The 23,370-nt window shown below is 38.6% G+C and overlaps 1 protein-coding gene across 1 annotated transcript in view; it reads left to right on the top strand.

Moving 5' to 3' along the window:
* The window catches only part of DDX10 (DEAD-box helicase 10), a 319,725-nt gene that overhangs the window by 34,851 nt on the left and 261,504 nt on the right, over positions 1–23,370 (top strand). Inside the window, exons 10-11 of the mRNA XM_069554961.1 lie at positions 992–1,076; positions 22,958–23,059. Coding sequence (XP_069411062.1) covers positions 992–1,076; positions 22,958–23,059 — 187 coding nt within the window. The remainder of the gene's footprint in view (positions 1–991; positions 1,077–22,957; positions 23,060–23,370) is intronic.

Here is a 23,370-nt window from a genome sequence, read left to right on the forward strand (position 1 = left end):
TTCTTCCGGTCTCTCTGGTGTCTTGGTTTGAAGCCTTTCTCCAGAATAAGACGGGCTTTTCTTCAGGAGACCAGGAGGGGACCTGCGAGTTTGAGTGTTGCTTTCAACCTGTCTTCTTATGCAGAGCCCTGAAACATGCTCTTGCCTTCTGAGGTACTTGGTACTTCAAGGCCCAAGAGGAGAGTTGTTTTAAATATCTTTTCTCTTGTTTCTGTTGGGTTTCGCCCATTTAAATAGAGTCACTCCTTTTGAATAGCTTATATAACTTTATGATAGTTTGATAGTTTTTATACTTTCAGGTACCCGTAGGTGCCATTAGATGTGAAGAAAGATCTTCACATCTTGCTTTTTTTTCTTTTTCCTTCCTCCCTCCCTCTCTTCCTCCTTCCTTTCCTCCTGCCTCCCTCAGCTCTTTTGTCTGTGATAGAAATTGTTCTGAAATCCTTACAGCAGAATCCGTAAATGACTAAAGGTAATTCTCTTAAATTGTTGAGACTAGGATCTCTGGAAATGAATGGAAACTTTTGCAACCAGAAATACATATGAAATAATTACTGCTAGGAAATGGGTAGAGGGATTTAAAAAGATATCTTTAGGAGATGGAAATAGCAGGAAAAGTAAATTTTCATTGAAATTTTTAAATCAGTTTCATAGTTCACTGGGAGCTCATGAGAAGTGGTGCTTTTAGGTTATTAACTATCTGAGTATTTCATTATTTTATGTGACACAAAGTAATCTGTCTCCTCTATCAGATACAAAATAATCTTCACATTCAAACACTGTCATTAATTTTAGTTCAATTGATCAAAAAAGAGAAGTGTTTATTATCTCTTGGTTCATGCAATTAATTTTATTTTTAATAGTGTTCACAGATAATATCTATCAGTTTGATGTGACGGGAAGCCCTGGCAAGCATTATTATAAAATAAAAAATAGTACAGCAGGGCAGATCTTGGAACTGGTTTTTCAACTTGATGTTCCTTCTATACAGATTTCCCGGCTGTAAATTGGGTTCTTCAGTTTGATTGCCCAGAAGATGCCAACACATATATTCACAGAGCGGGTAGAACTGCCAGGTAGGTGTGCTGACCTGTATCTTTGCTTTTGGTTTTACCTAAGTAAAAAAATGTGCTTTCTTAATTGTGTACAAATAAAGAATGGAGGAATTCAGGTGAGTGTTGGTCTGACATTTTTGTGATGTAGGTTGCTATCATGTAGACAGCTCTTACACGTCTCTTAGCTGAGACTTGATGATGAGGGCTGAGAAAAATCCACAAAAACTTATTTTAGTGTCTTGTTCTAACTTTCTTCCCTTACTGAGCTTTTCATTAGAATTACTCACTGAGCATCATCTCTTTGATGAGTTATAAGACTGTTTATTCAGTCTTTGTTTTCAGATGACAAAACTTGAGTGTTTTGAGCAGTTAAACATTTTGTTTGAAAATCTGTAGAGCCGGAGTTTGAACCCAGGCAGTCTGACTCCTATAGTCTAGATCTGTGCTCTTACCTTCTCTGGTACAGGTTCTAATAAGCAAGAAGGTGGTTTTGAATAATAGGTTGCTCTTTTCCTTTCTTCATGTGGGAATTACAGGCATTGCTGGGGACCACTCCCAAATATGCTCTTTTCACCACCCCCCCACACCCCATCACCCAATAAATTACCGTGTTGGCTCACAAATGTGGGGGAACTCTCTGGAAAAGAATATAGCAAAGTCAGTTATTTGGGGATTAAAGGCAAAGAAAGGTATATGAATAAATCAAAAGGATAGCATGTTATGTCATTACTGTTCTGGTTTCAGTAAAGTTGGGAGATGTGTGCTACAGGTAGAATTACAAATTAAAAATAATTCATAAATGTTTCTGGGTAGTATTTGGTGGTATGGTGGTTTAGTTGCTAAGTCATGTCCAACTCTTGCGACCCCATAGATTGTAGCCCACCAGGCTCTTCTGTCCATGCTATTCTCCAGGCAAGAATACTGGATGGGTTGCCATTTCCTTCTCCAGGGGATCTTCCCAACCCAGGGATCAAATCCGGGTCTCCTGCATTGCAGGCAAGTGTCCTGCATTGCAAGTGGTCTTCTGCATTGCAGGTGGTCTCTTTACTGACTTTTTGGTAGTACTTAGAATTCTTCCTTTTACCTCAGTAATTTCATATCCAGAAATTAATCTTAAAATAAAGTTTCTATAAACATGTTCATCTTACTGACATTGGTAATAAGAATTGGGAATAACCAATTAAGTGTTAGACCCAAGATCACTAAACATATGGCAGAAACAGAACTAGAACTCAGATTTATTTTGACCCCAGATTTCATTCTTTTTTCACTAAGTAACCATGCATGAAAGACCAGCCATGTGTGAGGTAGCTTCTGCACAAAAATAAGGTATAGTGTGCATTCCATTAAGGAAGTTTGTTACCTTAAAACAAACCTTAAAACAGTCTATAGTAGAGGCATATACAGTGTTAGAGGTATTGACAGAAGTTTTGTGGAGCTCTGGAGGAAGTAGAGAAGGAAAACTTCACTGAGGAGAAACAGCTGGGTTCAGTCTTGATTGGCAGATACAAGTTCTTGGGAGACAACTTGATAAGAGATATTCTTTTCTCTATTAACTACATGTATCTCTCTGTATTTTAACTCAGATTCAAATACCATCTAATCTTGATAATTTTTTTGAAGGTGGGACTACTAGAAAATTCAAGAATTCTATATGTCTATATTCTAAAATGTGATTCTTCCCCTACACATCTCCAAACACTGAGCCCCTAGTCTGTAATTAAATATTGTTCCCAAAACTTAATGAATGGTCTGGGTGCTGTGCAGTATTGCAGCCCCTTGCAACCTGTGACTTTTAAAGTTTAAATTTAGTAAAATTAAAAATTCAGTTTCTTATTCACACTAGTTACATTTAAACTGCTTATAACCACATGTAGTTAGTACCATATTGAACAGAGCAGGTATAGAACCTTTTTATCATTGTGGAAAGTTCTATCAAATATTATCGGTATATGTTTAAAACACATTTTGTTTAAAATTGTTGAATCAAGGAACCATAGGTTCATATAATAGAACCATAAAATAGACATTAGAACTGAGAGTAATCTAGATTCACTCACTCATTTATTCTATCTGGATTTAACAGATACATATTAAGTGCCAGGCATTGTACCAAGCAGGCAATATAATGAGAAAAACAGATACAATTCTGACATCTTTCATCTTGAAATCTAGAGGGAATACAAACAGTAAAATATGTAATTACAGTAGAATGTGATTGATTATTTCCTTCTATCTCTAATTTTCTTCCAGTCATGAGAGCAAATGACAACTCTCTTGGGTTTAAATGTACAAAGAGAAGTAGACATTTTTGTCTACTGAGAGGTTATAATCTTTCTGAGTCGCTAATGAAAGTTTTCTTTCAGGGAATTCTGTAGGATTTTGAGGTGTGAGCTTATTGATAGGCATTTTTACCTCATTTAGATACAAATATGAGATTCTTTAAATGTGATTACATTTTGCTCTTTAAAAGTTTGGCAACAACCTAAATAGTAATCACAATAAGATTGTGATTGGTTATGATTAACCACAAATTGGTTATGATTAACTGTCTCTTTTGTTTTGCATTTTCTTTCCTCAGAAATGCATGAGTATTTATAATGTAGATGTCAATGAGACATTATTGCTTAATGATGGAAGAGACTTCAACTATTGGTTTAAATGGACCAGTTATTTCTGATTTTTAAAACACTAACTTCAGTTTAATGAGTTCCCAGGGATGTCAGGATCCTTAAGACCCAGGATTTAAATCCTCATCTAAGAAAGTCCATCATTTGCCAGCAGGCTTGCTCTTCTACCTGTTCTGTACCCATTTCAACCAATGGACTCAAGTTTGAAAGTGTCCACTATCCTTTGCTAATCTAGGAAGTCTCTTTGGAGTTAGTTCTCTTAAAATTTTCATTGTATCCACTGTTCACATCCCATTCCAGTGTTCTTGCCTAGAGAATCCCATGGGCAGAGGAGCCTGGCAGGCTACAGTCCAAAGGGTTGCAAAGAGTCAGACGTGACTGAATGACTGAGCATGCATGTACTCACCATTTTTGGATGATTTTATAGGGGAAAATTCTTTTCTTTGTGTTTGGTGAGTTTTGTTGTTTCAGCTGAAGTGGAAGTTTTTCCTGTTCTATACCTTAACAAGGTATAGAGTTTCTTCTTCCTATTTATTTTCTAATTTTCATGAACTGTTTTTTTAAAAAATTAATTTATTTTAATTGGAGGCTAATTACTTTACAATATTGTGGTGGTTTTTTCCATACATCAACATGAATCAGCCATGTGTCCCACCTCCCTCCCCACCCCACCCCTCCGGGTTGTCCCAGAGCACCAGCTTTGGGTGCCCTGCTTCCTGCATCGAATTTGCACTGGTCATCAGTTTTACACATGGTAATAAATATGTTTCAATGCTGTTCTCTCATATCGTCCCACCCTCGCCTTCTCCCACATCCAAAAGTCCGTTCTTTACATCTGTGTCTCTTTTACCCTCTCTCATATAGGGTTGTCATTACTGTCTTTCTAACTTTCATATATATGCATTAATATGCTATATTGGTGTTTCTCTTTTTGTCTTACTTCACTCTGTGTAATGGGCTCCAGTTCCATCCACCTCATTAGAACTGACTCAAATGTGTTCTTTTTTTATAGCTGAGTAATATTGCATCGCGTATATGTACCACAGCTTCCTTATCCATTCATCTGTTGCAGGACATCTAGGTTGCTTCCATGTCCTAGCTATTGTGTAATTTTCATGAACTGTTTTAATGTTTAAACATTTTTCAGTTGATTCAAATTTACCCTGTGGGCTGAAGGAAAGGAGAGAATAATATAATAGTGAAAGATAAAATTACTTAACAATAGGATCGTACTAGAGGATTCAAAAGTAAATCTTTTTATTGTAATTAATTATATAATTTGAGCAAGTAATAGAGTTAGAACTAGGCTTTGTGTATGATTTCATTGTGCATTCAGACAGATTTGCCTTTAGACTGTTAACCTTTTGTTTTCTAGTTGGATCTAAGTAAATGGGACATGGGTAGAACAGCAACTTTGTTTTCCATTTTATAAGAAGGTACCTGGTGCAGAAGTGGTCTTTGTGTTGGGTACATTTTTGGATTATCTTTTGTAGTGAGTTATTTAGAGAAATCATTAGTGGCTGATGGAGTTAATATTTCATCACTGTTTTATTCACCTCAGTATGAATTTTTACATGTACCCATGCACACATTTGCATTTTGTGGCGTTGTGGGCCTCTGGATAGGTGGATATCATCTTTCATTACTGTATTGGACAAGGCCAGACAGACTTTTTAGATGTGCCAGTTGTGTGGGCATGAACAGGGTAAACTGATTACTTTGTAGAATACATTTAGCAGTGTTTTAAAATTATCCATCCTGTATGAAGATTATTGGATATCTCAGTATATCAGAAAAGGATCCAAGAAGGGGAGATATTTCAGGGTGCTTGTGTTCCTGGAAAGTTGTTAAAAATCTTACATACTTGAACATGCCATGGTGAGCATTAAATTGGTTTTAACTGTGGAGATGAAGAGGTGGTACAACATCACAATGATTGTGTTTGGAGAGAGAATATCAATTTGAAAAACTATTGTAATGTAGTTTCTGTTATGGTCATTAATTTTGAAAGTACAAGCCTGTTTGACCCTTTGTAACCAATTAAAAATATTTTCAGTTGATTGTTTTAGATGTATAATTAGTGGAAAAGTTCATCATATATAATGCTTATTTTCCCTTAGGCAGTCTAATAAAAAAAAAATAACCAAACTGCAAAAAGCTAAAAGTTGTTGTTAATGGTCTTAGAGATAATTAGAAAGTTTCATGGGCCATCAGACTGGATAATTGAATTGAATAAAGGCTAAATTAAAATTTGAAACTAATGAAAATCCTGTGTATATGCTGTAATTAAAGTTAGGTTGCCATATAGTGCTTGCTTTTGAAAGTGAACTATAATATATGAAAACAGGTAAATGCATTCAGTGTGGCAAAATAGCTACAGTTTGGGGGAATCCTTTTTTTCCCTTTCTGTATTTTAGCTAAAAATAAATGGTGATTTAGGTACTTGCTGCCTTAAGAGCTTTTTCTGTTTTAATTTATTCACCTATTTAAAATTCTTTTGATCTTTAGCAATTTAGAGAAATTTCTATTTTTCTTAACTGTCCACACCCCTTTTAACAAAATGGTTTCATTTAGAGGCAAGAGAGGCAAGGAAATGAATGCAGTTTTATAAAGCTCTGTCCTGCAATACATTCTACCGCTTAAAGGCAAATGTCTTTAGGGCTTGTAGGTTTTGGTACTCATAAAACAAAGCTCTTCTCTTTCTTATAAAAATGCTCAGTTGAAAATAAAAAGATTTGGGAATGAAAATCCTTACACGTTATATACTCCTAATTTTTAAAATGCTTTTTGGGAAGTAGGGGTCTGTGGGTGTAAGGTGGGAATTTATATATATGTAACTGTGTATATATAAACAGTTTAGAATTTGTAGGTAAAAGATACTGTTTGGTTTTTCAGAGTAGTGGTAAAATTCCAGCAATATTTCAACTGAGTCTTACCTTTCTGACTGTGTCTAGTGAATCTCAGATTTTATTTGTGGGACTGTTAGGTAGCAAAATGTGGTTCCAGTAGGGGGCAGCAGAAGCTAGTTCTTTGCATTGCATACTCCGCCACAGCAAATACGAAGATGGGAAGTAGTTAAAATTTCTGATGTGATAACTGGTGAAGAGTTCATGGTTTATTTGTGGAAAATACTAGTATTTTATGGAATAGATAATGAGAATTTTTAAAATAGTGTTTTTAATTGGTTTGTAAATTGAAATAATAAAAGTGAAAAGACAGTTTGCCTGAGCATTAATTTATTGAAGCATACTGTGTTTATCTTAGGAATAATCTTTACTAGGCTGCAGTCCATGGGGTCGCTAAGAGTCGGATACGACTGAACGACTTCACTTTCTCTTTTCACTTTCATGCATTTATCGGAGAAGGAAATGGCAACCCACTCCAGTGTTCTTGCCTGGAGAATCTCAGGGATGGGGGAGCCTGGTGGGCTGCCATCTATGGGGGTCGCACAGAGTCGGGCACGACTGAAGTGACTTAGTAGCAGCAGCAGCAGTGAAAATTCCTACTGCTTTGATTCTTCCCTTGACTGAAGATCCTAACTTTAGACCACTCCTCCTAGAGACTGGTGCTTCTTCAAATGGCCTTCTTCCTTTTTTGTTGTTATCTACAATTTAAAGCTTTGAAAAAGGGCAAGACAAATCCTTTATTTTGCATCAAAAAGCATTGAGCTGGGTTAGGCTATGACCACTATAGCTATAGAGATGGATAAAGGGGCTGACATTTCTTGTGGTTTATTCACTCAGTCATGTCCAACTCCTTGTGACCCCATGGACTGCAGTGTGCCAGGCTTTACTGTCCTTCACCATCTCACAGAGCTTGCTCAGACTTACGTCCATTGAGTCAGTGATGCCATCCAATCATGTCATACTTTGTCATCCCCTCCTGCTCAATCTTCCCTAGCATCAGGTCTTTTCCCATGAGTCAGTTCTTCGCATCAGGTGGCCGAAATATTGAAGCTTCAGTTTCAGCATCAGTCCTTCTAATGAATATTCAGAATTGATTTCCTTTAGGATTGACTGGTTTGATCTCCTTGCAGTCCAAGGGACTCTCAGGAGTTTTCTCCAGCATCACAGTTCAAAAGCATCAATTCTTTGGTGCTCAGCCTTCTTTATGGTCCAACTGTCACATCTGTTCATGACTACTGGGAAAAGCATAGCTTAGACTAGACAGACCTTTGTTGGCAAAGTGATGACCCTGCTTTTTAGTATGCTCTCTGGGTTGGTCATAGCTTTTCTCCTAAGGAGCGAGCATCTTTTAATTTCATGGCTGAAGCCACCATCTGCAGTGATATTGAAGTCCAAGAAAATAAGGTCTGTCACTGTTTCCATTGTTTCCCCATCTATTTGCCATGGCGTGATGGGACTGGATGCCATGATCTTCGTTTTTTGAATGTTGAGTTTTAAGCCAACTTTTTAACTCTCCTCTTTGACCTTCATCAAGAGGTTCTTTAGTTCCTCTTTTCTTTCTGCCATAAAGATGGTGTCATCTGTGTATCTGAGGTTATTGATATTTCTCCCAGCAATCTTGATTCCAGCTTGTGCTTCATCCAGCCCAGCATTTCGCATGATGACTCTGCATAAAGTTAAATAAGCAGGATGACAATGTACAGCCTTGATGTACTCCTTTCCCAATTTTGAACCAGTCTGTTGTTCCACGTCCAGTTCTAACTTTTGCTTTTTGACCTGCAAAGAGGTTTCTTAGGAGGCAGGTTAGGTGGACTGGTATTCCCATCTCTTTAAGAATTTTCCACAGTTTGTTGTGATCCACACAGTCAAAGGCTTTAGTGTAGTTAGTGAAGCAGAAGTAGATGTTTTTCTGGAATTCTCTTGCTGTTTCTGTGATCCAATAGATGTTGGCAATTTGATCTCTGGTTCCTTTGCCTTTTCTAAAAAGCTTGTACATCTGGAAGTTCTCAGTTCATGTACTGTTGAAGCCTGACTTGGAGAATTTTGAGCATAACCTTGCTAGCATGTGAAATGACTGCAATTGTGCAGTAGTTTGAACATTCTTTGTCATTGCCTTTCTTTGGGATTGAATGAAAACTGATCTTCTCCAGTCCTGTGACCACGGCTGAGTTTTCCATATTTGCTGGCATATTGAGCAGAGCACTCTAATGGCATCATCTTTAAGGATTTGAAATAGCTCACGTGGAAGTCTGTCACCTTTACTAACTTTGTTCCTCGTGATGCTTCCCAAGGCCCATTTGTCTTCACACTCCAAGATGTCTGGCTCTAAGTGAGTGATCACACTATTGTGGTTATCTGGGTCATTAAGATCTTTTTTTGTATATTTCTTCTGTGTATATTTGTCACCTCTTCTCAGTATCTTCTGCTTCTGTTAGGTCCCTACCATTTCTGTCCTTTGTTGAGCCCATCTTTGCATGAAATGTTCCCATGGTATCTCTTAATATTCTTGAAGAGATCGCTAGTCTTTCCCATTTTATTGTTTTCCTTTGTTTCTCTGCATTGTTGACTTAGGAAGGCTGTCTTAGCTCTCCTTGCTATTTATTGGATATTTCTTAGGAGTCTTTTATTTCCTAGCACTTCCTCCTTGTTTTCCTGCTTTCTGTTCTCAACACAGCAGACAGTGATCCGTTAAAAACACAAGTAAGTTGTATTTCGGAAAAGGTATTGGTGGCAACATAGAGGGTGAACACAACACGCAAAAAGCGAAAATACAAGTTAGGTCTTGTCATTCCTTTCATGGCTTCCTTTTTCACTCAGAGCAGAAGTTTAATGGGTCTATACTCCTGAACCCCTCTACAATCTCGATTCCTCTTGTTCCCTTGTTTTTCACTGGTCTTGCTGTTTAGAAGCCAGGCATGTTTTTGCCTGAGAACCTTTATATTCTGTTTCTTCCACAGGAATGCTTTTTCCTCAAGTATCCACATGGCTGTCTTTCTTTATACTGCCCCAACACTCCTCTTTACCATGCTCTTATATTTTCTTTTTTCCATAACACTTCAGTTCAGTTCAGTTCAGTCGCTCAGTCGTGTCCGACTCTTTGCGACCCCATGAATCGCAGCATGCCAGGCCTCCCTGTCCATCACCAACTCCCGGAGTTCACTCAAACTCACGTCCATCGAGTCCATGATGCCATCCAGCCATCTCATCCTCTGTCGTCCCCTTCTCCTCCTGCCCCCAATCCCTCCCAGGCATCAGAGTCTTTTCCAATGAGTCAACTCTTCGCATGAGGTGGCCAAAGTACTAGAGTTTCAGCTTTAGCATCATTCCTTCCAAAGAAATCCCAGGGCTGATCTCCTTCAGAATGGACTGGTTGGATCTCCTTGCAGTCCAAGGGACTCTCAAGAGTCTTCTCCAACACCACAGTTCAAAAGCATCAAATCTTCGGCGCTCAGCCTTCTTCCCAGTCCAACTCTCATATCCATACATGACTACTGGAAAAACCATAGCCTTGACTAGACAGACCTTAGTTGGCAAAGTAGTGTCTCTGCTTTTGAATATGCTGTCTAGGTTGGTCATAACTTTTCTTCCAAGGAGTAAGCATCTTTTAATTTCATGGCTGCAGTCACCATCTGCAATGATTTTGGAGTCCGTAACACTTAACACCTTCAAATATCCTAGAGCAATAATTAATTATATTTATTGTTTTTTCTCTTTCTTTTTACTAGAATATAAGCTCCACAAAGGCAAAAGAGCTTTTCTACTTGTTATTCTCAGAGCACTTAGAACAAAGCCTGGAATGGAATAGGCACTTGAGATAACACAATTAGTTCCTCAAATCAGACTCGTGAACCAGAGATGACATATTAATTATCTATTGTGGTGTAATGAACTACCCCACAACATAGTTACCTGAAGCAAGAATAGTATATTATCCCATGGTTTCTGTAGTTTAGGAATGCAGGTGTGGCTCGTCTGGGCCCTTTGGCTCTTGGTCTGTCATAAGGCTGAAGTCAAGGTATAACAGGTGCCTTGAGACTCAACTGTGGGTCTCTTTCTTTCCAAGCTCATGTGCTTGTTGACAAGATTCGTTCTCTTGATGGCTGTTGGTCAGAGGTGTCTTCCAATTCCTTTCCACGTGGCCCTCCTCTTCAGATGGCATCTCACTGTGTGTCTGCTGGCCTCATCAGAGAGAGCACATGAGAGGGGAAGAAGGAGTAAGGTGTAAACAGCAGTGTCTTTTATGACCCAGACTCAGAAGTCACACTCCATCTTTATTTAATTATTGAATACAACATATTAGTTTAGGCATACAACATAACAATTCAATATTGGTATATTTTGCAAAATAACCATCAAAATATGTCTAACATCTGTTACCATATATACTTACAAAATTTTTTTTCTTGTAAAGAAAACTTTTAATATCTACTCTCTTGTTGTTATTCGATCCCTAAGTTGTGTGCATTCCTTGTGACCTCACAAACTGCAGCATTCCAGCTCCCTCATCCTTCACTATCTCCCAAGTTTGCTCAAGCTTATTGTGTTCATTGAGTTGGTGATAGCGTCCAACCATCTGTTGCCCCCATCTCTCCTGCCCTTAATCATTCCCAGCATCAGGGTCTTTTCCAGCGAGTCCACTATTTGCGTCAGGTGGCCAAATATTGGAGCATCAGCTTCGGCAGCAGTCCTTCCAGTGAATATTCAGGGTTGATTTCTTACAGGACTGACTGGTTTTATCTCATTGCTGTCCAACGGACTTACAGGAGTCTTCTCCAGCACTGTGATTTGAAAGCATCAATTCTTTGGTGCTTAGCCTTCTTTATGGTCAACTCTCAAATCCATACATGGTGGTGTGGTGATTTAGTTGCTAAGTTGTGTCTGACTCTTGCGATCCCATGGACTGTAGCCTGCCAGGCTCCTCTGTCCATGGGATTCTCCAGGCGAGAATACTGGAGTGGGTTGCCATTTCCTTCTCCAGAGGATCTTCCCGAGCCAGGAAAAACCATAGCTTTGACTCTATGGACCTTTGTTGGCAAAGTGATGTCTCTGTTTTTTAATACACTGTCTAGGTTTGTTAATAGCTTTTCTTCCAAGGAGCAAGCATCTTTTAATTGCAGTCACCTTCTGCAATGATACTGGAGCCAAGAAAATAAAGTCTGTCACTGTTTCCATTGTTTTCCCATCTGTTTGCCATGAAGTGATGGGACCGGATGCCATGATCATAGTTTTTTTGAATGTTGAGTTTGAAGCCAGCTTTTTCACTTTCCTCTTTCACCCTTGTCAAAAGGCTCTTTAGTTCTTCTTCACTTTCTGCTGTTAAAGTGATATCATCTGCATATCTGAGGTTGTTGATATTTCTACTGGCAATCTTGATGCCAGCTTATGAGTCATCCAGACCACCATTTTGCATGATGTACTCTGCTTAGAAATTAAACAAACAGGGTGACAGTATACAGCCTTGCCATACTACTTTCCCAATTTTGAACCAGTTCCTTGTTCCATGTCCAGTTTTAACTTTTGCTTTTTGACCTGCATATAGGTTTCTCAGGACAAGTAAGGTGGTCTGGTGTTCCCATCTGTTTAAGAATTTTCCACAGTTTATTATGGTCCACACAGTCAAAGGCTTTAGCATAGTCAATGAAGCAGAAATAGTTGTTTTTTCTGGAATTCTCTTGTTTTATCTATGATCCAACAGATGTTGGCCGTTTCATCTCTGGTTCCTCTACCTTTTCTACACCCAGTTTGTATATCTGGAAGTTCTCAGTTGATATACTGTTGAAGCCCAGCTTGAAGGATTTTGAGCATGACCTTGCTAGCATGTGAAATAAGCACAGTTGTGTGGTAGTTTGAACATTCTTTAGCATTACCTTTCTTTGGGATTGGAATAATAACTGACCTTTTCCAGTCCTTTGGCCATTGCTGCATTTTCCAAATTTGCTGGCATATTAAGTGCAGCACTTTAACGGCATCATCTTTCAGGATTTGAAATAGCTCAACTGGAATTCCATCACCTCTACTAGCTTTGTTCATAGTAATGCTTCTGCCCACTTGACTTTACACTCCAGAATGTCTGGCTCTAGGTGAGTGACCACACCATTGTGGTTATCTGGGTCACTCAGACCTTTTTGTGTAGTTCTTTTGTGTATCCTTGCCAATTCCTCTGCTTCTGTTAGGGCTTTGCTGTTTCTTTCCTTTATTGTGTTCATCTCTACATGAAATGTTCCCTCTGTATCTCCAGTTTTCTTGAGGAGATCTGTTGTCTTTCCCATTCTATTGTTTTTCTCTATTCCTTTGCACTGTTCACTTAAGAAGGCTGCTTATCTCTCCTTGCTATTCTCTGGAACTCTGCATTCAGTTGGGTATACCTTTCCTTTTCTCCTTAGCCTATCACTTCTCTTCTTTCCTCAGCTATCTGTAAGGCCTCCTCAGCCAACCGCTTTGCCTTCTTGCATTTTTGGGGGGCATGGTTTTAGTCACTGACTCCTGTACAATGTTGTGAAGCTCCATCCATAGTTCTTCACACATTCTGTCTACCAGATCTAACTCCTTGAATATATTTGTCACTTCCACTGTATAATCATAAGGTATTTGATTTTGGTCTTATCTGAATGGCTGAAGTGGTTTTCCCTTCTTTCCTCAATTTGAGCCTGAATTTTGCTCTAAGGAGCTCATGATCTGAGCCACAGTCAGGTCCAGGTCTTGCTTTTGCTGACTTTAAACAGCTTCTCCATCTTTGGCTGCGAAGAATATAATCAATCTGATTTCAGTATTGACTGTCTGGTGATGTCCATGTATAGCATCATCTCTTGTTTTGTTGAAAGAGGGTGTTTGCTATTTCCAGTGTGTTCTCTTGGCAAAGCTTTGTTAGCTTTCGCCCTGTTGGATTTGCAGTCTAAGGCCAAAAGTGAAAGTAAAAAGTGAAGTGAAAGTGAAAGTGAAAATCGCTCAGTTGTGTCTGACTTTTTGAGACCCCATGGACTATACGCTCCATGGAATTCTCTAGGCCAGGATACTGGAGTGGGTAGCCATTCCTTTCTCCAGGGGATCTTCCCAACCCAGAGATCGAACCCAGGCCTCCCACATTGCAGGTGGATTCTTTACTTGCTGAGCCACCAGGGAAGCCCAAGAATACTGGAATGGGTAGCCTATCCTTTCTCTGGTGGATCTTCCTGATCCAGGAATTGATCCGGGGTCTTCTGCATTGCTGGTGGATTCTTTACCAGCTGAGCTAGTCAAGTGATACCTGGAGTAATAGGGTAGTTTGGCAATTCTAAAGGCCAAACTTGCCTATTAACTCCAGGTATCTCTTGACTTCTTACTTTTGCATTCTAGTTCCATATGATGAAAAGGACATCTTTTTTTTGGTGTTAGTCCTAGAAGGTCTTGTTTGTCTTCATAGAACTGTTCACCTTCAGCTTCTTTGCCATTAGTGGTTGGGGCATAAACGTGGGCTACGCTGATGTAGAATGTTTTGCCAGGGAAACAAACTGAGATCATTCTGTCATTTGGGGATTGCAGCCAGGTAGGGCATTTCTGACTCTCTTGTTGACTATGAAGGCTACTCCATTTCTTCTAAGGGATTCTTGTCCACAGTAATGGATATAATGGTTGTCTGAATTAAATCTGCCCATTCCTATCCATTTTAGTTCACTGATTCCTAAAATGTTGATGTTTAGTTACCCTTGTCATTATCTGCTTCACCACTTCCAATCTACCTCTATTTGTGGACTTAACAGTCCAGGTTCCTGTGTAATATTGTTTTTTACAGCATGGACTTTACTTTTTTACACACACACACACACACACACACAGACATACACACAGACACATGCACTCACGCATGCACGCACGCATGCACGCACGCACACACACACACGCCTTCCCTGGTGGCTCAGATGATAAAGAATCTTGCCTACAACACAGGAGACCTGGGTTTATCTCTGAGTTGGGAAGATCCCCTGGCGAAGGGAATGGCTACCCACTCTGGTATTCTTGCCTGGAGAGTTCCATGGACAGAGGAGCCTGGTGGGCTGCAGTCCATGGGGTTGCAAAGAATCAGACACAACTAATACATGCACACACCCATCTTCTTTATCTGTGTATCCATTGGTGAGCACTAAGGTTGTTTCCATATCTTGGCTATTGTAAATAATGCTGCAGTGAACAAGGGGGTGCATATATCTTTTTGAGTTAATATTTTTAAAAAATTTATTTATTTTTAATTGAAGGATAATTGCTTCAGAATATAGGTTTGATTTCTGCCATACATCAACATGAATTAGCCATAGGTGTATAAATGTCTCCTTCCTCTTGAACCTTCATCCCACCTCCCACCCTTTCCCACCCCTCTAAATTGTTATATGTACCCCAGTGTTCATTGCAGCTCCATTTTCTATAACTAAGACATTGAAGCAACCTAAATGTCCTTTGACAGATGAATGGCTAAAGAAACTGTGGTACATATATACAATGGAATACTACTTAGCCATTAAAAGGAACACATTTGATTCAGTTCTGATGGGGTGGATGAACCTAGACCCTATTATACAGAGTGAAGTAATTCAGAAAGAGATAAACAAATATCGTGTTTCAGCACATATATATGGAATCTATAAAGATGGTACTGATGAACTTATTTTCAGTGCAGCAATGGAGACGCAGACATAGAGAACAGATTCTGTAGGTTAGTGTTTTTGGTTTTTTTGGATAAACACCCAGAAGTGGAATTGCTGGATCGTATGATGGTAGTTTTCTGTACTGACTGCACCAATTTACATTTCCATGAGCAGGGCACAAGGGTTCGCTTCTCCACATTCTTGCCAATACTTGTCATTTCCAATGTTTTGTATAATAGCCATTCTGACAGATGTGAGGTGATATCTTATAGTAGTTTTGATTTACATTTCTCTAATTACTAGTATGTTGAGAACCTTTTCATGTACCTGTTGGCCATTTGTATGTCTTCTTTGAAAAAGATGTCTACTCAAGTTCTTTGCCCATTTTTTGAGTTAGATTGTTTGGTTTTTGCTATTGTGTGAGTTTCTTGAACATTTTGGTTGTTATAAACCTTATCAGGTATGTGGTTTGCAAATATTTTTCCCATTTAATAGGTTACATTTTTGTTTTGTTGATGGTTTTCTTTTCTCGTTTGTTTTTGCTTTTGTTGCCTTTGTAACTATCAAACCTAAGACCAATGTCAACACTTCATCTTGGCCAGGAGGCCCAGATTATAGTAAGTCCCCTATATACAAATGAGTTCTGTTCTGAAAGCACATTCATAAGTCTGGTTTGTTCGTGAGTCCATCAAAGTTAGCCTAGGTATCCAACTAATGCAATCAGCTATACAGAACTGTACTATAATAGGTTTATATTACATTTCACATGAATAATACTTAAGAAAGAAACACAAAAAACAAAGAAAACGTTTTAAATCCTGTAGTATTGTACCTTAAAAAGTACAGTAGTATGGTATAACAGCTGGCATACCGGGGCTGGCATCAAGTAAACAGGTAAGAAGAGTTACTAGCTGGAGAAGGGAGAGGCAGTGGGAGATGGTAGAGCTGAAGGATCTTCAGCAATAGGAGATGGAGGGCAAGCTGCAGTTTCACTCATGCCTGACCTTGATGGTCCGGGTTTTGGTTCCTTGCAGGATTCACTTCTTGAAAAATATGATCCAGTGATGTCTAGATAGTAGCACTTTTTTTTGGTCATAGATGACATGGTAACAAAGGATTGCATTCTGAACAACTGCTGCAACCTTTGTGTACTGTTCTACATTTGGGTCCTGTGCTTCAAAAACTAACAGTGTTTCCTCAAATAAAGGAAATGTCCTTGCCATTTCCTGCTATGTAAATCTCTTTGGTCTTTAGTTACTTCTTCCTGTTGTCTCTCTTCATCCTTTCTCTTAGCCTCCAGTTCCATCAGGCCTTCATTAGTAAGCTCCTTGTGTTCCACAGCAAGGAATACAGTGAAGATGTCCTCTTGCAGATCTGGTTTGAAATAAAGATACTATACATACTGTACAGTAAAATACACTATTAGATCTGGCTTGAAATAAAGATACTATACAATACTGTATAGTAAAATATACTATGAAGTGCAACCATTGGTAGAGGATGCCTGCATATGAGAGTGTGCACCAGACACATGAACTAACTTTTGTGATTGGACATGCAAATGTATTCTCACTTTGAAGATTTACAACTAGAAGGTTCAGATGTAGGGAACTTACTGTATTTGTTGTTGTTCAGTCAGTCAGTCATGTCTGACTCTTTGCGACCCCATGGACTGCACACACCAGACATTCCTATCCTTCACCATCTCCTGGAGCTTACTCAAACTCATGTCCATTGAGTCAGTGATGCCATCTAACCATCTCATCCTCTGTTGTCTCCTTCTCCTCTTGCTTTTAATCTTTCCCAGCATCAGGGTCTTTTCTAATGAATTGGCTCTACGCATCAGGTGGCCAAGTATTGGAGCTTCAGCCTCAGCATCAGTCCTTCCAATGAATATTCAGGATTGATTTTCTTTAGGATTGACTGGTTTGATCTCCTTGCAGTCCAAGGGATGCTCAAGAGTCTTCTCCAACATCACAGTTCAAAAGCATCAATTCTTCAGCGCTCAGCTTTCTTCATAGTCCAACTCTCACATCCATACATGACTACTGGAAAAACTATTGCTTTGATTGTATGGACCTTTGTTGGCAAAATGATGTCTCTGCTTTTTAATATGCTCTCTAGGTTGGTCATAGCTTTCCTTCCAAGGAGCAAGCATCTTTTAATTTCATGACTACAGTTACTATCTGCAGTGATTTTGGAGCCCAAGAAAATGAAGTCTGTCACTGTTTCCATGGTTTCCCCATCTGTTTGCCATGAAGTGATGGGACTGGAAAACATAAGCTTAGTTTTTTAAATGCTGAGTTTTAAGCCAGCTTTTTCACTCTCCTCTCACCTTCTTCAGGAGGCCCTTTAAGTTTTTGCTTTCTGCCATAAGGGTGATATCATCTGTATTTCTGAGATTATTGATAATCTCCCAGCAATATTACTGTATTGGGAGCCAGTAATTTAGAAGCTGCCTCCCACACCTAATATCAAGTACAAATCAAGTATTACAATTACAATACAATTGTAATTACAATATCAAGTATTGTACAATACTTGTAATTACAATATCAATTACAATATCAAGTAATTTCAAGTACAAAGGTAATTGCAAGGTATAGGTGAAGTGGGAAAAGGTCTGGGACCTCCATCACTCTCCACAGATGCATTTTTGACACATCAGGTTGTGCTCTGGCTCAGATTAACCTCAAAGTCTCTAAGTGATATATAAGGTTTATCACTTACACAGATAGACCATTGGTTTAGTTATAAAGCTGACCTCAGAGACCAACCTCTTAAATTCATAGACTGTAAACAAACCTAGTATATCATATTGGCATCTCATAGATGAGGCCTCTCATTGTAGCAGATTTACCTTTCCTGTTTCCCGGGAAACTTTGTGATTAGTATGTTTATGAGGAAAAGATTAAACTGTATCCCTTGTTTTTTTGGCCAGGATAGCTTCTTCCCTACCCTCTTCTCCTGCACCCTCACAGGGAACAAAGGGTTGTGGCTTAGCCATTCACTTCTTAACACATAGCTGGGTGAATATGAATGAAATCATTTAGCCTTTATAGTAGCTTTATGAAAGAAGTCTTTGTACTAGAAAACTGTTTCTCAGAGATCCTGAGGTAAAGATGTGTCTTAAGATCACTCATGAAGAATTGTTGCTTTTGAACTGCGGTGTTGAGAAGACTCTTGAGAGTCCCTTGGACTGCAAGAAGATCCAACTAGTCCATCCTAAAGGAAATCAGTCCTGAATATTCATTGGAAGGACTGATGCTGAAACTGAAACTACAGTACTTTGGCCTCCTGATGTGAAGAACTGACTCACTTGAAAAGACCCTGATGCTGGGGAAGATTGAAAGCGGGAGGAGAAGGGGATGACAGAGGATGGGATGGTTGGATGGCATCACCAACTCAATGGATATGAGTTTGAGTAAACTCTGGGGTTTACTCAAATGGAGTTTGCAAAGAATTGGACACGACTGAGTGACTGAACTGAACTGAACTGAAGATCACTCTGGGAGTATTGTGACTGGGATTTATACTTGCGTCTTACTGACTCTACAACTCATGGTCTTGCCAGTGTGCCCCAAACTAGCTCTTTGCCTTTAATAAAGTCTAGTAGCCATTGCTCCCTTGCAGAGCTTCTAGAATGTTGCAAAGTCAGCTTGTAGAATGTTCCAAGTCAGGTTCTTAGAGAAGGAAAGTATATATTTTTATTTGTTTGCTGCCACTTGTGGTCATGAGGATGTCAGGCGAGTGTACGCTCCACGGTTCTGTCTCATCACAACAAAGATTTGGAGTGATGGACATTAAAGCCCTCGGTGTTGTCACAGCTCAGCGCATGGGGCGGGGGGCAGAGGGGGAGAGCCAGCCCTTTGGCTCCTCTTTTTATATGTTTTTCCCTCCCCCTGGGCCTGCCCTATGTAAATTGGGCTAGCCAGGAGTGCTGTTTGTTCTACCTGAGGTCCTCACTCTGGTACTTGGACCTTCCTTTGTTCTATTTTCACAGGCTTTTCGCTTCCTTATCTTTTAGCCACTGCCATTCTGGACTCCTGTTTCCTATTTTAACTACCTAACAAGGATAAACTTAAGTATGTGAATTTATCTTCTTTATTTGAACTGTGAGAGACAAATATCCCGTAGTTGATTGAACACTATCCTTATAAGTCAAGAAATTTAGGTATAGATGCAGCTGTGTCACCTGATTGATAGCTGTGTACCCGTGGACCTTATGTTATCAACATCTCAGTTTCTTTTCTTTGAAATGGGATTAATCATCTCTTAGGTTCCTGAAAGTATAATTTTCAGTAGAATCAGTACCACTTTTATGAGTTTTCATTTTCTTTTTAATTAAAACTTTAGTCTTTTTAAAAAATTCTTTTCTTGGGACAGAGTTGACAGTTTAATGAACTCCATACATTCTTATACTTAATCAGTTTGCTGGAAGCTTTCCATGCAATGCATGTTAGCTTGGGGTCTTTCCAGTTAATTTTTGGTGAACCTCATTTGTCAAACTGTTGAGCATATGTGGTTATACCTGTTTGTATTTCTAAGATCTTAGGCTGCAGATGACTTAGGCTGCAGGATATTTTCCAGTCTTTTTTTTTTTTTCTTTTTGAATCTAGTGTAGGGTCTTTTTATTTATTATTTTTACAATACTGTATTGGTTTTGCCATACATTGACATGAATATGCCATGGGTGTACATGAGTTCCCAATCCTGAACCCCCCTCCCACCTCTCTCCCCATATCATCTCTCTGGGTCATCCCAGTGCACCAGCCCCAAGCATCCTGTATCCTGTATCAAACCTAGACTGGTGATTCGTTTCCTACATGATAGTATACATGTTTCAATGCCATTCTCCCAAATCATCCCACCCTCTCCCTCTCCCACAGAGTCCAAAATTCTGTTCTATGTATCTGTGTCTCTTTTGCTGTCTCGCATACAGTGTAGGGTCTTTAGATACTCTGTGACTCAGAGATACCCTTTTTCCTGGAATAAGCTCTCCTTTGTATCATGTTGTGCAGGAGGAACAGTTGAACTTTGATTTTTATACTGTCTGTCTGCATCTGCATGGCTGACTGTACTGTTTTCCCTCAGTGACAGGAACTCCTGGGGCTTGTTGCCACAGGTAAGGCCTAGGGAGGATAGAAGCAGACACAGGGAGGGGACAAAAAAGAGAAGCACTGTGGAATAGCAGAGTGTGACCAACAGTGGCCCCCATGTCCACACCTCTTGATCATCCTTATATTGTGAACAGTGACTAGTATATTGATACTAGAATTTAGATCCTGAAGGATTAAAGATAATATAATTCAAACTGTAATTTATAAATAAGAAAATGCAATATGTAGAGATAAAATGATTCATTATTCAAGATTATAAAGCTAATGAATAGTAGGGCTGGGGCTTGAAATCAGCTCTCTTAGCTCCAAATTCAGTATTTCATCTGCCAGTGCAACTTCTAGTGGTTTGTTTGCCTTTTTTCACCAAATATTTAGTGAGCAGCTTTTAGGTACATATGGTGTATGTTAGGTATGAAAGGCAAATTCATACGTATCAGTTTAATCGTCAAGAGAATACACTAATATTCGTAGTACTCAGATATGTGTTAAATGAGTTAAAATTATATAATAGATGTAGATTTTTAAAAATATTTCAATTTTCTGTTTTTTACTTGTTTTCCTTGTAGCATGTAGAGCTTAAGTTTCCTGATATCAGGTAATCATGATCAGTCTATTGAGGCTTCTACTTTGTGGAGGAAATCCTGGTAGAGTTGAAAAAAAAATATTGAATTGAAAGTTTAAAGTCTCCTATATGTAGTCATCAGCTGCTTATTTATTTGGGCCAACTTCTTGGACTTTCAGGAACTTTTTATTTGCTTCCTCTATTGGTTGCTTGTTTTTAAGATTGGCAAGTTGGTGTAAAATGAAGCTCATCATAAATTCTGAAGAGTTATATAAAAGTAACATGGTACTAACACTGATGATAAAAATGAGATTTTTTGTTGTATTTCAGATGCAGGGCTTTTTTGGTGTGTGTGTGTGTGCCTACAATGTTTCTTAAAATATCTAAATATAAAGAATTTTAAAATGTAGGTCTTATGAAGAACATTTATTTCTCTTTATGCATATATTTAGCTTTGGGCCTTGAATATTGCTTCAGAAATAAAAAAAGCTAGCTCATGGGTAAATAGGATTATTCTTATAAGCATTTTTAAAAAAGAGGGAAATGTTCTTATGCTTTTTTAAAAGGGCTTTTCTTTTTGAAATAAAAGCTTACTGGAAAATTTTAAGTGTTGGTATGTGGGAGATAATTTGTGTCTTACATTATTACTGGGAAAAGATGTGTGTGATGTAAAACAGCCAGTGATGATCTTTATTAAAAGATACTTGCTTTGTGGGATTTGACTTTGACTTGTTTTTCCTTTGGGAATCTTTTTCTTCTAAATTTCAGTGTTGTAATCCACCTTAACCTTACCTTTTCATGTGTGTATTCTGTTAGTTATAGTTTCAAATGTTTGAATATGGCTCCTTTGTGACTTTACTCATGACTCATCCTCCTGGATTATCCCTGAATGCATGAATGGGTAGATAAGATAGATGTAGATGGTTAGACTTATTAATTTTGCTTATGAGTCAGTCTAAAGATTGAGATCTTTGGATGCCTTTTTGATATTCTTGAGATTTCTCTTTATCCCTTTTGCTGCAGCTCTGGCCTAGACTTTGGGAGCCTTTTTACATCCTCTCTCCATCTCTGAATTTAGATATAGAATGTTAAAAGAGTTTCTTATCCTTCAGCTTTTTAAAAAATGCTATCTTTCTCCCATCTTTAGTTTACTCTTGTGTTTATTTCCTGGTTCCCACTCCTTTGTTCATGCCATTTTTCCTCTCTGGATTATTGTAGCCTTTCCCTTTCTGTGTGACTTCCCTGGTGGCTCAGATGGTAAAGCATCTGTCTACAATGCAGGAGACGTGGGTTCAATCCCTGGGTAGGGAAGATCTCCTGGAGAAGGAAATGCAACCCACTCCAGTATTCTTGCCTGGAAAATCCCATGGACAGAGGAGCCTGGTAGGCTACAGTCCATGGGGTTGAAAAGAGTTGGACACAACTGAGCGACTTCACTTCCCTTTCTGTACATTTTTTAGGCCCACCTCACATTTCATTTGCTGTGACATATTTCTCTTTTTCTTTGGCTAACCTTGAGTGTCTTCCTTTCAATTCTGAGTTCTTGGCATTTGTTGCCAGTGGCTGTCCTTTCACACTTACTGCTTTACCATTCTGGGGCTGTTTTTTGAATCTCTTGCTTTTGTGTGTGTTTGTCTTTTCTGGTAACCATATTTTTAGATCACTGAAGACAGGGATATTCATCTTGTTTTTGTTCTTCCCAGTTTATACCTGGCACAGAGTTTCTCAGTAAGTAGTTTATTTGATTAACTATAAAAATTTATTTTCCCCTCATATTTATAATACAAAGCCTTAAGAGAATGTTTTGAGATTATCTTTTTGTGTGTGTCCTTACTAGGAGTTGTAGTACAAAATCATTAGGAAGTGTAAGTAGTGATGAATATTTGAAAAAGGTGTTCAAGAAGCCCTAGTTTTCTGTTGTCACAGATGTTAAAGAACATGGTATTCCTAATATGTACTAATTTGGTGAATTTGCTTTCCTGTTACCTATTCATCAAGGTGTTAAAATGTAAAATGCAGATTGTGGAAGAAAAATGCTAATGTGGAAGAGATTTTGTTTTTTTGTTTAGGTACAAAGAGGATGGTGAAGCTTTATTAATTTTGCTTCCCTCAGAAGAAAAAGGGATGGTGCAGCAGCTTCTTCAGAAGAAAGTGCCTGTGAAGGAAATCAAGTAAGAATGACTTGCTGTCTTGATGTTATTGTTAGAAAAATGAAAGCATGAAATTATTGTGCCTAATTATGTCTCCTCCCTCTAATCTTTTCTCCTGTCTGATTTTGGACTTTCTGTTTAACAACTCTTTTAGAAAATGGTCAGAGGAGAATACAAGATGAAAAACAGACCTTGTTGGCATCAGGAGGCATTGATGGTTGAAAGGATTAAACCTCTTAGATGAACTTATTTTTAGGATTGTTTGTCCTTTTCAGAGGATTGTGCTCTCCTGTCATCAAAGACGTTTAGATTGACTGTCAGCAGAATTGGTT

This window comes from Ovis canadensis, chromosome 15 (genome assembly GCF_042477335.2).
Source record: "Ovis canadensis isolate MfBH-ARS-UI-01 breed Bighorn chromosome 15, ARS-UI_OviCan_v2, whole genome shotgun sequence".
NCBI lineage: Eukaryota > Metazoa > Chordata > Mammalia > Artiodactyla > Bovidae > Ovis > Ovis canadensis.